The 12,217-nt window shown below is 58.6% G+C and overlaps 1 protein-coding gene across 2 annotated transcripts in view; it reads right to left on the bottom strand.

The window, feature by feature from the left end:
* Positions 1-6,340: 6,340 nt before the first annotated feature.
* The window catches only part of AP2B1 (adaptor related protein complex 2 subunit beta 1), a 49,362-nt gene continuing 43,485 nt past the window's right edge, over positions 6,341-12,217 (bottom strand). For both annotated transcript variants that reach the window (XM_044456078.1, XM_044456079.1), the window contains exons 20-22: positions 11,435-11,521; positions 8,582-8,736; positions 6,341-7,363 (exon numbers count right to left, since the gene is read on the bottom strand). In XM_044456078.1, the coding sequence (XP_044312013.1) occupies positions 7,289-7,363; positions 8,582-8,736; positions 11,435-11,521 (317 nt within the window). In that variant the 3' untranslated portion in view covers positions 6,341-7,288. The remainder of the gene's footprint in view (positions 7,364-8,581; positions 8,737-11,434; positions 11,522-12,217) is intronic.

The following is a 12,217-nucleotide window of genomic DNA, read 5'->3' as shown; positions in this document are numbered from 1 at the left end:
ATTTGCTTATCAGAATGCTGTGTGGCATTATGCCAAAAGCTTTGCTAAAATTTGGGTAGATTATGTCCATAGTGATCCCTCTGTCTGCTTGAGAGGTTACTCAATCAACAAGTGAGATTAGATTAATTCCGGTAGGATTTATATCTGATAAATCCATTCCGGCTTCTATTAATCACTGCATTTCTTCGAGATGCTTGCAGATGAATTTTTAATAATTTGCTCCAGAATTTTTCCAGGGATTGATGTCAGACTAACTGGTCCATAGTTCCCAGGTTCATATTTTTCCCTATTTAGAAGATAGGGATGACGCTGGCCCTTCTCCAGTCACCTGGCACATCTCCTGCTATGACAAATATAACAAAACAACATCTCACCAGACATTCCTGTTGAATTTCACATTGTCAGCTCCTGAGGGCAGGAAGCTGATCTTTCGTTTCGCATTCTGTACAGCTTCACAGCTGGAAAGAAAACAAACTTCAACCATAAGGGCTAGAAACTGTTTTTAAAAATTCTTCTCCAGAATCACAATCAAGCCCTCCAAACTGGCAGTCTTCAGGGATGTGTGGCTGGCCGCTGATTCGAACAGCCAGTGCGCCCAGTACGCCGTAAACTGGGCACACCCTGAGATTACGGGATGAGTGGAACGAGGCAGGAAAGGAGAAGTCCCTCCCTGAATGGGAGGCTTTAGGGGAGTGAGAGGAGTCGCAAAGCCAAGGTCAGAAGCAAGAGGCCTGCTGGCTCACTCACAAACAGCGGAACCAGGCAGCCATGGGGTGGGGGGGCTTCAGCTACAGCTGCTGCCACCTGGATTCTCCCTGCAGGGGGAGCCTGGGATAAAGGAGGGTAAAATGAGAGGCCAGGCAGGTGTCACCTGTCCATGCAGAGCACCTGGACAGCTGCTTGGGCAGAGAAGCGGCTCTCAGGCCTCTCTCCCCCACTCAGCAGGGGTGTTCTGTTTAAATGGTAGAGGTTCTCTCCAAATTTGCATCTGTAGATCTACATAGATACAGGTGGGATAGACATGCAATGCAATAAAGATGATGCTAATGATGATTCACAATGAGTGTGCAAATTACGCTACCCATCCATCCATCAAGAAAGAACATTTTTATGCCGCCCCATTCACAAAAAGCCTCAGGGCGGCTTCTTCTAATCCAGTTCCACAGGAGCTGAATAATTCCCCCAGTGATGGAATTTCAAACATTATTTAAAATGTTTATTAGTACATTTATATGCTACTTTTTCTCTCTTGCAAGGAATTCAAGGTGGCTGACTTGCCTTTTCTTGTCAGGATATCCAGACAACAACCCTGTAAAGTAGGGCAGGCCAAATCAATGACCATTCCAGAGTCATTCAATGAGCTGCATGGCTGAAGAGGACTCAAACTTACATCTCCCAAGTCCAGCCCAATGCTCCAGCCACTATACTACACTGCCTCTCCTTCCCAAGGGTTTGTACAGCAGCCCTTTCCAATCTGGCGGCCTGCAGATGTCTTGGTTGACAATTCCCAGCAGGGAAGGGGAGGGTGGGATTTGTAGTTCAAGGGACAGAAGGGAGGCAAAGAATGCTTTTATTTTGTCTGGCCTCCAGGTTTAACTTTCCATCTCCTCTGGCTTCATCTGCACCTTTAATTCTCTTTATTAATTCTGATATTAAACACTTAGCCATTGTGCTGGGTTTGACTGTATTATTAAGAGCCATGTCCTGCCTTGTTTGGCTTGAAAGCGGGGGCTGGAAATATTCTTGTAATGAGCTATGTCCCACCAAGCGATGCCGCAGGATCGTGGGGCCGATGAGGACCCCTCTGGTGCTTTCCTGTCAGATCTAGGAATGCCCTGTGCAGGGCTATCAACACAGGGTAGAGCAGGCTACCGCTCCCATCATCCTCAGCTGGCAGCGAGGCGTTACCTTTACCGAGTGGCTACAAGTTGATAAAGGTAGCTCGGAAACAAGGCCTTTTGTATCCAAACTTAGGGGCTGTTCCTGGAGAGCTGCTTCACTATCGGAAGTGCGGGAAGGACCAGAGCGGATGGCCTGATTTCGTTGCTGCACCACCACAAAGACAATGCTCCCTGGAGAGTTCACGGCCATTCATAAAACCACCAATACAATCAAACTTTTAACTTTTCCACAGTACAAGAAAACAATGTAAGAGTACATTAGAAAACAATGTAAGAGCAGCTTAAAACCTCCATGGTATGAAAACTCTGGGGATGCACCCCGCTCCTTGGGCGGCAGTCAACATCTCGGCATAGACTAGGACGCTGACAGTGGCTGGCCAGGCAATCCTCCGTGGGGAACGCATTTGGCGGCTGCAGGAGCCACCACTAAAGAGGCCTTCGGCTGCCACACATGCCTCGGAGGAAGCGCAGAGGGGTTTGTTGTGAGTCTGGGCAGACTGTGCTTGGGAACGGTGCTCCATCAACTGTGTGAGACTTTTCACTGGCTAGAGAAATAGGACTTTCTCATTTGACTCATTCGACCAACGTGCACATGGTGGGCATGTCATGAGCGGAGCCGGCTGGTGCCAGAGGTCAGACTAGATGGCCCAGGAGGCCCCTTTTGACTCGCTCTGTTTTCTATGTTTCTATGACTTCGCATAGATTTAAATATACTTCTAAGTTATCATAAGTGGGGAAAAAATGTGGGGGCTGACCTAGCAGGCCCGATGTCTTTGATGATTGATGTTGTTTTTAGTTTTTTTGTTTGTAGGACTATAAATTTTGAATAAAACTTATTTAAAAGAAAAACCTATGTGAGGCTTTTCAAGCACCCTAAATTGGGGTTGGAAGCAGACAAGTAGCCGATGCCACAGGCCAGGCCGTCTCACATGTTGGAGAGGCTGCACCTATTCAGCATGGTTCTGCTCAAAGCCTTATGCGATCCAAACTTCTGCATTTTGGCCATTTGGGAGGCACCTCTGAACACTAGCAGGCTTTCCAGCCATGCGTAGCTGTCCTCTGCAGGAAACAAGGTGACCAGGAAGGCCTTATGCCTTACCCAAAAAGGGAGAGAGCAATAAGATAGAACAAGACCCTTCAGATCGGCGCCTGAAGCATTTGAAAGCCAAAAAAGCGGAGTCAAGCCGAGCCTTGAGGCTGAAAAAACAGAACAGCACCTCCATGGTGCCCTCAGAGCCTTCTGTCTCCAAGTCAGTAACCTCCACCCTACAGGGCACTCTGCGAAAGAGATAAGATTGACTGGGACGCTCAGCCCTGAATTACACGGTAAATATGCAGTGGCTTGGCGCATTCTGGCACATCAGAAGGGCCCCAGGTGGGGAAGGCTGCATCCGGGCAGGTGCTGTGCCCAACGCATCTTCCATCTTGCCTGGACACACGCCTGAACGCTGGCTCCGGCAGCCCAGCTTTCGGGGCAGGCAGAGCGCAAAGTGGAGGAGGAGTACAGAAGGACCGTCTCCCTTTGGCCAGCGCTGTCTTCGGGCTTGGTGGTGGGATCGTGGAAACTCAAGCGCCGGTCTCGCCTCCCGAGGCGACAAGCCACGGCAATGAGACAGGAGATCTTCCCCTGTGGATTCCCGCAGATCGATTCTTCCGTGCCACATGCTCACACGCTCGAGCAAAAGTTTGGATGCTCAACAGGGGAGCAGCCGTTTCCAGACGAAGCGCTTAGTCCATGCGGCCACAGAGCGTGGCCATGTTGGCCCCCAGTCCCAGCAGCCCCTTGTAGAAACTTGTATCAAATGCAAAGCGACCCCTGGGACAGTGCCTGGAAGGCCTGCTTCAGCTCAAGGCCCTCTCCCGCCTCGCACCCACGTATTTTTCCCAAGCCGCAATTAGGGAAGCTGCAATCGTTACAAATCTGAGCTCTGCTTGTTGGTGCGGATGTACCACTCCTTAGGAAAAAGTATTTAAAAATTTGGGACTACATACACCAGTCTTCTCCAAGCTGGTTTCCTCTAGATATTTTGGACTACAACTTCTATCATGCTTGCCGGGGCTTATGGGATCAGTGGTCCAAAACAGCTCTGAACGCCAGGCTGGGACATTCGGCACATCACGTCATAGTCATGGTCTACATTTATAAATCGTGGGTGTTTAATAAATTGGACGCATCATTATCAGTTGTCTTTGGACCTTATATAATGCGATAATTTAACTAGGACAGCATTAATCGGGTATTTTATTTTCCTACTCCGCTGTGGTGTTTCAAGTCCCAGTATCTGGCATAAAAGCATTCTTGCTGCACTAATCACATTAAGGAAGCATCTCTGGTTCATGTCTGGGTTTTAAGCCATGGGAGATAAATTCTTGGCCTCGGTGAGCAATTGGCTCAGACTCTGGCGAGCGTCTTTTTCCTGGCATCTTGCCGCACCGGCCAGGATGAAGGAGAAAGGGACCTGGCAAGCAAAGAGAAAGGATGGTGGCCCAAAAAGGGGCCTGTGGCCCCCACCAGCCCCTGCCCAGGTGGCCTCCCCCCCCCCCATTTGTGATCGATCATTCCAGGCTTTCGTGCACAGACTTTCCCCCAAACCAAATGGTCAAAATGCTTTCCCAAAGGCTGAGTGGCTAGTAGCAAAGCAGCCAAACTAAGAACTGGGGCCCAGAGGTCCCATCTTGTAAGACCGGCTCTGGCCCACCCGCACCGGCTGCCTGCATAATTTCCGGCCCAGGGGCAGGCGCTGGTCTTAACCCAGAAAGCCTCACGCACGTAGGACCACAAAGCCTCTCGCAACCCCAACCCACCTGGACACGAAACTGGACCCCTGGGCCCTTCCTCGAAGTGCCAACCCCTCAAGAAGCTCGGAGAGGGGCTTTTCTGGGGTGCCCCCCATCTCCTGAACAGCCTCCCTGCTGCGGCCCCGCTGGTGTCAAATTTGCCATCTTTCTGGTGCCGGGTCAAGCCAGTCCTCTTTTTACTGCATTTTTATTCTATCTTATAACATCTTAATTATTTTAAATTCTTGTTAATGTTGATTATTGTCCTTTATTGTTTTAAAACTTTGCTGTACACTGCCCAGAGAGTTTTGGCTCTGAAATGAAATGATGATGATGATTACAGTCAACTGGGATTATTTTGGCATTCTGGCCCCACCCACCCCTTGAATGCGGCCCCTGCCAGCTCCCAGAAAGGATTATGGCCCTCGGTTGACAGGACACGGGATTTGTCCAAATTAGACTGTACCGTCAATTCTGGAAGTGAGTGTGGAAGGCCCACGCTGAGAACCCGACCCCACTGCCCCAGTGAAGCGGCATACCCTGGCTGACCGCAGGGTGCAAGAAGGCCACGGGCAGAGAGGCAGCCGGGCCATGACGGTCTCTCTTCCAGACATGGGGCTGGAAGAGCGTGACCCGAGCCGCTGGGGGGAACACGCGCCCCGTGGTGTAGCGCAGGCTCGGAGGAAGGCAGCACCGCATGGGATGTCGCCAGCCCCCCCTTCCCCTTGGGGAAGGGGCTTTGCCCGCACCATGCGTTGTTCCTTGTTGCGGGACCCAGGGTGGCTCCCCCCTTGGGTGGGCAAGGAGTGCCGCAGAAGAACAGAAATGAAGCCACCGGGCATGACCTGCAGGTCCCAATCCGTGCCGCCGGCTACCTTAGGAGTGTGGCTACGGATTTCCTGACTTGGGGTTCCCGAGGACCCTGAGAAAAGGATGGGCCCTGCGGAGCTCACACGCACCACCTTATGGGTCAGTTCACCCCATTTTTGAAGAAAGGCAGCAGAAAGGGGGTCCAATTTGTGTAAATGACCATTTATTGGTGACACAAGGCAAAACTGAATCCCCCCACCCCCTGCCCCACAATCTAATAGCTCCAAATGACGACGCGGCACAGCAGCAGCGGTGAGAACAGAAACGCCCCTTCGCCCCACCCTCCACCCTCCACATCACAGCATGCAGACATGAGACACCGCACAGGCACAGCGGGGAAGGGGGCCGAGGGGCGGGTGAGGGGGCGTCTCGGGCGGGTGGGGGCCCGCCAGCGCTTGGCTTCCTTCCAGCCCTGGGACCGCGGCTCGGGCAGGACTGACCGCTTGGGCCGAGCAGAGGAGGGACGCCTTCCGAATTCCCCCACCGGCCCCAGGACCTCACGCACCCCGCCTGCGGGAGAGCCCCCGCCGCGTGCTCGGGAGCGGAGACCCAGCCGCCTCGGCCTCGCCCGGCTCCTCCTCGCGCCCTTCGGGAGCGACTTGGCCTTGCTCGAGGGCAAGGGTGGGGATGATGTGGCAGCGGAGAAGGGGCGCCCACGGCGGGGAGGGGCACGGGGAGCCAGTAAGGCAATGAGAGGGCCGGCCGGCAAGGAGGCAGCGGGAGACTGCCCCCCCCCCCCCCCCGCGGCCGGGGCCCCCCGGGGAGGGGGGGGGGGGGGGCCCCCCCCCCCCCCCCCGCAGGCACCGGCTGCGCTTAGAAGTGATGGGCTGTCGGTGCCGCCTCGCCCGGGGAGACGTCACCCGGGCCCCGCGGAAGGGCAGGGGCCCGTCAAAGCCCTGGCGCCCCCACGGAGCTTGGATGCTCGGCTCCCCTCAACCCCAGCCAGGGAGGCCAATCCACAGCTGGGCGACGGGCACGGCAGCCCACACACCGGGCGGCGCCGGGCTGGGGAGGCCGGGCGATGCTCTGCGGCGGGCAAGCAGGCGCAGCCGCCTCCGGTCTCTAGGAAGCGTCCTGCGCAGGAAGGCAAAGGCGGGCAGGCTGCCGGCAGAGTGGGCTCTGGGCCTGGAATGCGGAAAGGAGCCAGGCTGCTGGGATTTCCGGCCCGGGGGCTGCAAACCCCCCAGCGCTGCAGCCGGCACCAAGCTGGGGGCACCGCAGAGCAGATCGACACCCAGCCGCTGCTTCCGGTAAGACTGGCCCTTCTCCGAGGCTCCCGCTTTGGCAGCCAGAGAGAAGGTGAACGCAAGAGGAGGTGAACCCGAAGTGAGCAACGGGGAGCACGGAGTGGGGCGTGGGGCTGGTCCCCGGGGCGCGCGATGTGGCACGAGCGGGTGGCTCACGGTGGCTTAGAAAACGCAAAGCGTTGGCACGAGATGGAGAAGCTCACGGGACAAGCGGGCGGCTGGCGTGGAGTGCGGAGACGGGGCCGGCGAGCGGCTACGAACGGGTCGCGGGGGCCGCGCGTCTCGGGCGGGGTGCTCCCGCTACGGCTACCGGCACGCGGACACTACTCACTACCGTGGACTGGCCCTGGCGGGGCGGGGCGGGGCGAGGGCGAGGGCGCCACGCAGAGCCCCCGCTGGCCACGTTCCCGGCCCGGGTCAGGCGAGGGGATGCGGAGCACGCGCAGCCGCCCCGACTCGGACCCGCGCGGGGGGCGGCAGCTGCGTCGGCGGCTAGTTTTTCAAAATGGCGTCGTAGACCTGGAAGACGTAGTGCGACACCTCCGGGGCCCGGCATTTCAGGGAGAGCTGCGGGGAGAAGCGGGAGGGGCGTCATTCGGGGCCACCCGCACCAGACGGCCGTGGCGGCGGAGGGGGCAGGGCGAGGGGCTGCCCACGGAGGCTCCCTCGCCCCGGCCCGGCCCCTCTCTCGGGCAGCGCGGCGGAAGCCCTCGCAGAAGGAAGCGGGGCGGGTGGCGACCCAGAGAGGGGCCTTTCGGCGGTGGCGCCCCGACCCCAGGGAGGGTCACCTGGTGCCACCGCTTCATTCTTTTCGGCGTCAGGCGAAAACCTTTTTATTTCCCCAACATTTCAACATTTAACTGGTTCTATCTTTCTCGTGAATGGCTGGGTGCAGTGTGTTGTTTGTTGGTGTGTCGTTTTTTTGCAAGCCGTCCAGAGACACTAACATTGGGAGGCACGTAAGAACGACAAAGCACGTCGTAGTTTGAACCAAAAACCCAGAGAAGCCCCGCAGCAGCCACAGCCCCGGGGGGGGGGGGGGCATGCTCCCCCGGGGAACGGGAGGGCCGGTTCGGCTCGCCGGGCTTGCTGGTGCCCCAAAGCCACATCCTGACGGGGGCTGCAAATTCGAATTCAGAGCCTTCTGGTTTTGCTCCCGATTCAAGCCCAAAGCCAGTACAGTTCCTTGGCGATGGTGGGAGGGGCGCGGCCCCCGTCTGCTCCAGTGCAGGGGCACGGCTGCCTGTGCGTGCGGGCAGCCCCTTCCCCCCACCCAGTCCCCTCCAGCTGCGGGGGACTACAACACCCATCCAATCCAACACATCTGGGGTGCTCCAGGTCTGGAAAGGTCCGAGCTGCGGGTGCAGAATCAGCTCATGCTAATGCAGGCTGCAGGGGGCGGGAGGTGCAGTCCAACCCGTCTCAAGAACACGGGGGAAGAGGAACTCATGCTCCAAGAGGCCCACGTGCCCGGAAACACAAACAGGCGTGTGGTTCCCGCAGAGCGGTTCTCTGCATTTGCCTATTTATCTGGCTAAAGGACGGACGGGTGCTGGCAAGATGCCTCCAGGTTGCTTGGAGTGCTGACACTGCTCTTTAAAACAAACAAACTGTCCCAGGGAGGTCTGAGCAGGGGGAGCAGGAAACCTCATGAGAACTAGGAACTTCACTGTTTACCCCATGGAACAAAGGGTCGTCTGTGCCCCACTCTCCAGTTAAAGGTGGAAACCCAAACCTGTGGGGGGGGCAGGGGCCCCTTCCGTCCACCACGCGGGGGCCACTCACCGTGTAGTTGGGGTTGCCCGGCTGAATGCGCAGCTCGGCCAGGATCCAGATGCCATTGGTGAGCTTCAGCGACTGGTACAGCATGTCCTGGCCCTCCACGTTCCGCTTGGCGATGGTGTAAACGTTGTTGTTCTGGAGCTTGGTGGAGACGGTGTCTTGAAGGGGGCAGGAAAGGAAAGCGCGTCAGAACACGGCAGCCTCTCGAGCCGGCCCAGCGCCGCAGGGGCGTGTGTGACCGGGGGCCGCCTTGAAGGCACCCCGGCCGGAGCAGCAGAGGGGGTCTCGTACAACCGCCGAAGCCGAAAGCAGCTCCGCTCCCGGCAGCAACTGGATTCGAAGCCAGATTTTCATTTTTCCTTTTTGGAGGGCGAGTGGTGCTGGCAGTCAAGCCGACTGGAAGCTCCTTGGGGCAGAGGACTGCATCAAATGCACACCTCAACCTCCCCCCCCCCCCCGTGCCTGCTGCCCTCCAGAGCCGTTGGACGGGCTGGGACGGGCTGAGCATCACAGCCACCACCTCAGGGCCCTTCCCGGCGCTCCCCCCTCTCATTCCGGCTGAGACGCTGGCTGTCCTCTCCCATTCCCGTTCCCAGGCCCCTGGGTGCTGGGGCGGCTGCCCGTTCCTCACAGCAAGCGCAGTTGCTAGGCATTCCCGGCTGCCTGACAGGCCTGACAAGAAAGGCCGGGCGGTTCGGCCACGTGACGGGGAGGCATTCGGCACTGGCTGCTCGGCTGCACCCCCCCCAAACCTGTGGGGCTGGGGTGCATGTGTGCCGCCATGCGCAGAGGCCGGAGGGCTCAGACCTGGGGGTCGCCGCCCGCAAGGGCGCTAAGCAATCGAACGGGGAGAGGCTGCCTGCGCACACCCCTCGCGAGCTGCCGGCAGCCAGAGGAGCCCATCGCCAGGAGCGGGTGTTGCTGGACTGCAAGTCCCATGATCCCCAACCAAGCCCTGCAACTCCGGAAAGGCAGCCGGAGAGATTTTCTGGGGACTAAGGGTTGAGCAGCTGGCGTCTCACAGGGATCCCCGATGCAGAACGCATTGTAGCGGTGTGCAAACCAACAAGCCCTGCTGTGGGCGGGGGGAGACGCCACATGTGCAAAATTTAGGCAGGCCAGGCCTGTGCAGGGGCACCTCCAAGCCCCCCCCCCACTCTACTTTGGCTGCCACTGGATTTATGCAGTGCATCCGTGCATGCGATCCGACATGCACCTTCACCGCACACGTGCTCTGGAAAGGTGGCGTGTGAAGTCACAAGACGAGCTCACGGTTCACAATTTGACAGGCACCCGGAGCACCTGCAGCTCTGGGCTGTGAACGGAAAAGTGCGCCTTCTCGCTGTCCTTTAGGAACCCGGCAGAGACGAGGCCACTGGCAGCTGCAAATGAGGGCTAGAGCAAGGCGGCTCCCCGTGCTTCAGCAGGCCTTGGAGCAAGCCGCTCGGGCCCTTCGGAGCTGGCAAGGGTGCGGGGGGTGCTGAGGGGGCCCTGTGTCGGGGAGCGCCTGGGGGGGCTCCTCCAGGTGGACCAGGCTCCATCCAAGGGCCCCCTCCCACCATGTGGAGGCCGAGCCCCAGGGAGCAGGGCCAGAAGCAGAGCGGTGAGGCCAACCGACTGCACAGCTGGGCCTAAAGCTCAGGCAGTCTGTTAATTTAAAAAAACCCTCTGTCCCAGAGTAGCCCCGGAGGGACGACCACGCCAGTGGCCCCTGGATGCCAAATGTCTTGCGGTGGGGGCCCTCTCCACGACGGCAGGCCTGGGGGACCGACACGGGGGCCGGCCCCCCCACAGCGCTGTTTCAGCCCCCAGCCCATATCGAGGCCCCTTTCCAGGTTTGCCCAAAGTCGTCCGCAGCCCGTGTGGGTTGGTGAGGGGAGGAATAGGATACAGATTGAGAACCGCCTCAGGAAGCCGCGGTGGGAGGGCACTTATGTGGGGAAAGCCGCAACGCACGGTTCCGCCCAGACACGGCCCGTTCCGATCGAGGGGAGAGCTTCAGAGCCCCCAAAGGGCTGCGCCGGACCAGCCTCCCCTTTGCACAAACAGGTGCCCCACAAGAAGGACTCGAGGGTAACAGCACCTTCATGCCCATGTTCCCCAGCAATTGGTGTGTGTGGGCCCACCATCCGGACACCGGAGCTGAAATGCAACCCATCCGACGGGCAGCCTTCTCCCAGCAGAAGGTGTCCGGTCCCCTCTTAAATCCCCCGCGACATCTTGGGGCAGGAAAACCCGCCATTTCACTGGTGCTGCATGAGGAGGATGGAAGAGATGCCCCTCCCGCAGCCCCTGTACACGCCGTGGCTGACCCACGGGGAGCCCACGAGAGGGGCACGGCGCAGTGGCCCTCCACACGCAGGCCAGTCTCCTCTCGGCTGTCCAGCATGACGCTGGGCGGAAGCAGGTGATTGCTCTCTCACCGTACACCCTGCGCACCGGCCTGCTTTTTCAGGGTGGGGCGGACCAGACGACACCGGGCCCAAATGAGCTCCGTGCGAGGGGGTGGTCAGAGGGTTCCAGGACCCCCCCACCAGCCTCGGGGGCAGGCGCACTGCCCGCAACCTGAGAAACGCAGCTGGGCCTCCCAGGGGCAAGGCCGCCTGGGCCGGGCCCGTCCGGCGCTCCTGCCTGGCACGAAGCCAGCGGCCCCCACGCTGCGCCAGAGCGCGCAGAATGCCCCTCCAGCCACGAAGCGCGCTGCGAGGCTGCTTCCTCACTGAGGCGACGGCCATGCCCAGACAGGAGCTCTTCCAAACAGGCAGCCCACGAGGGGGAGACAGGAGGCAGGCAGGCCCTGCTCTGGGGCGGGGGCGTCACGAGGCGGCCCCGGAGCGGTTGCGATGCTGCACTCACCAGCGTTCAGGTGGCACTCCTTGATTTGAAACTGGAGCTCGTTCTCGTTCGGGATGTCCTTCCACGTCGCAAGGAACACCTGGCGCTCTGCGGGGCCGGGAGAACGCAAGCGTGAGCCGTCACCTCTCTCGAGCTCTGGACCACATCCTGACGCCTCTGCCTGGGCCAGCCTTTGGGCCTGGCCACTGCGCCGGGCAGAATGCAGGGCAGGTTCGGAATCCGGCATTCCAGGGACGACTGCGCCCTCTCAGTGGGGAAGAGACTCGGCAGAGTCTTCCCCAGGCTGAGGAATTTTGGGAAACCCCGGGGATCTCCAGCCCAGAGAAAAGAGCTGCATGATTATTTCTTTCTACTTTCTTTCTTGTGTGTTATGAGAAGGAAACCAACCGACACCACGAGGGAAGGAATCAGGGTTGTCTACTTCATACTAATAGATACGGGCACGAAACCTAGATGTGACCAGTGCTGCAGATCCTTCTAGATCTTATTTGGAAATGACTGAGAAGAGACGTTGAACAGGAGGAACAAGAGCAGCCTTCGGATGTCGAGAGAGCTTGGTGCGTGTGCAAGGCTGATGCAGCGTTCCACTCCGGCACAGCAATTTTGGAGCAGAAACAAACCGAAATGTGCAGCCGTGTGTTAAGAGCAGGATCAACAGAACTGCATCCACGAAACGCTCGCTGGTTGGATCGGGAAGAGGTGATGCCTGCCGAACCTGCAGAAGGACTGCCAAAGAGGCGTCTGACTGCCTTCCTCAGCTTGGGGCCATGCAAAGGCGCCCCG

Source organism: Varanus komodoensis, unplaced genomic scaffold (genome assembly GCF_004798865.1).
Source record: "Varanus komodoensis strain SLA01 unplaced genomic scaffold, ASM479886v1 scaffold81, whole genome shotgun sequence".
Taxonomy (NCBI): Eukaryota; Metazoa; Chordata; class Lepidosauria; order Squamata; family Varanidae; genus Varanus; species Varanus komodoensis.
This window is presented reverse-complemented; position numbering and strand designations above follow the sequence as displayed.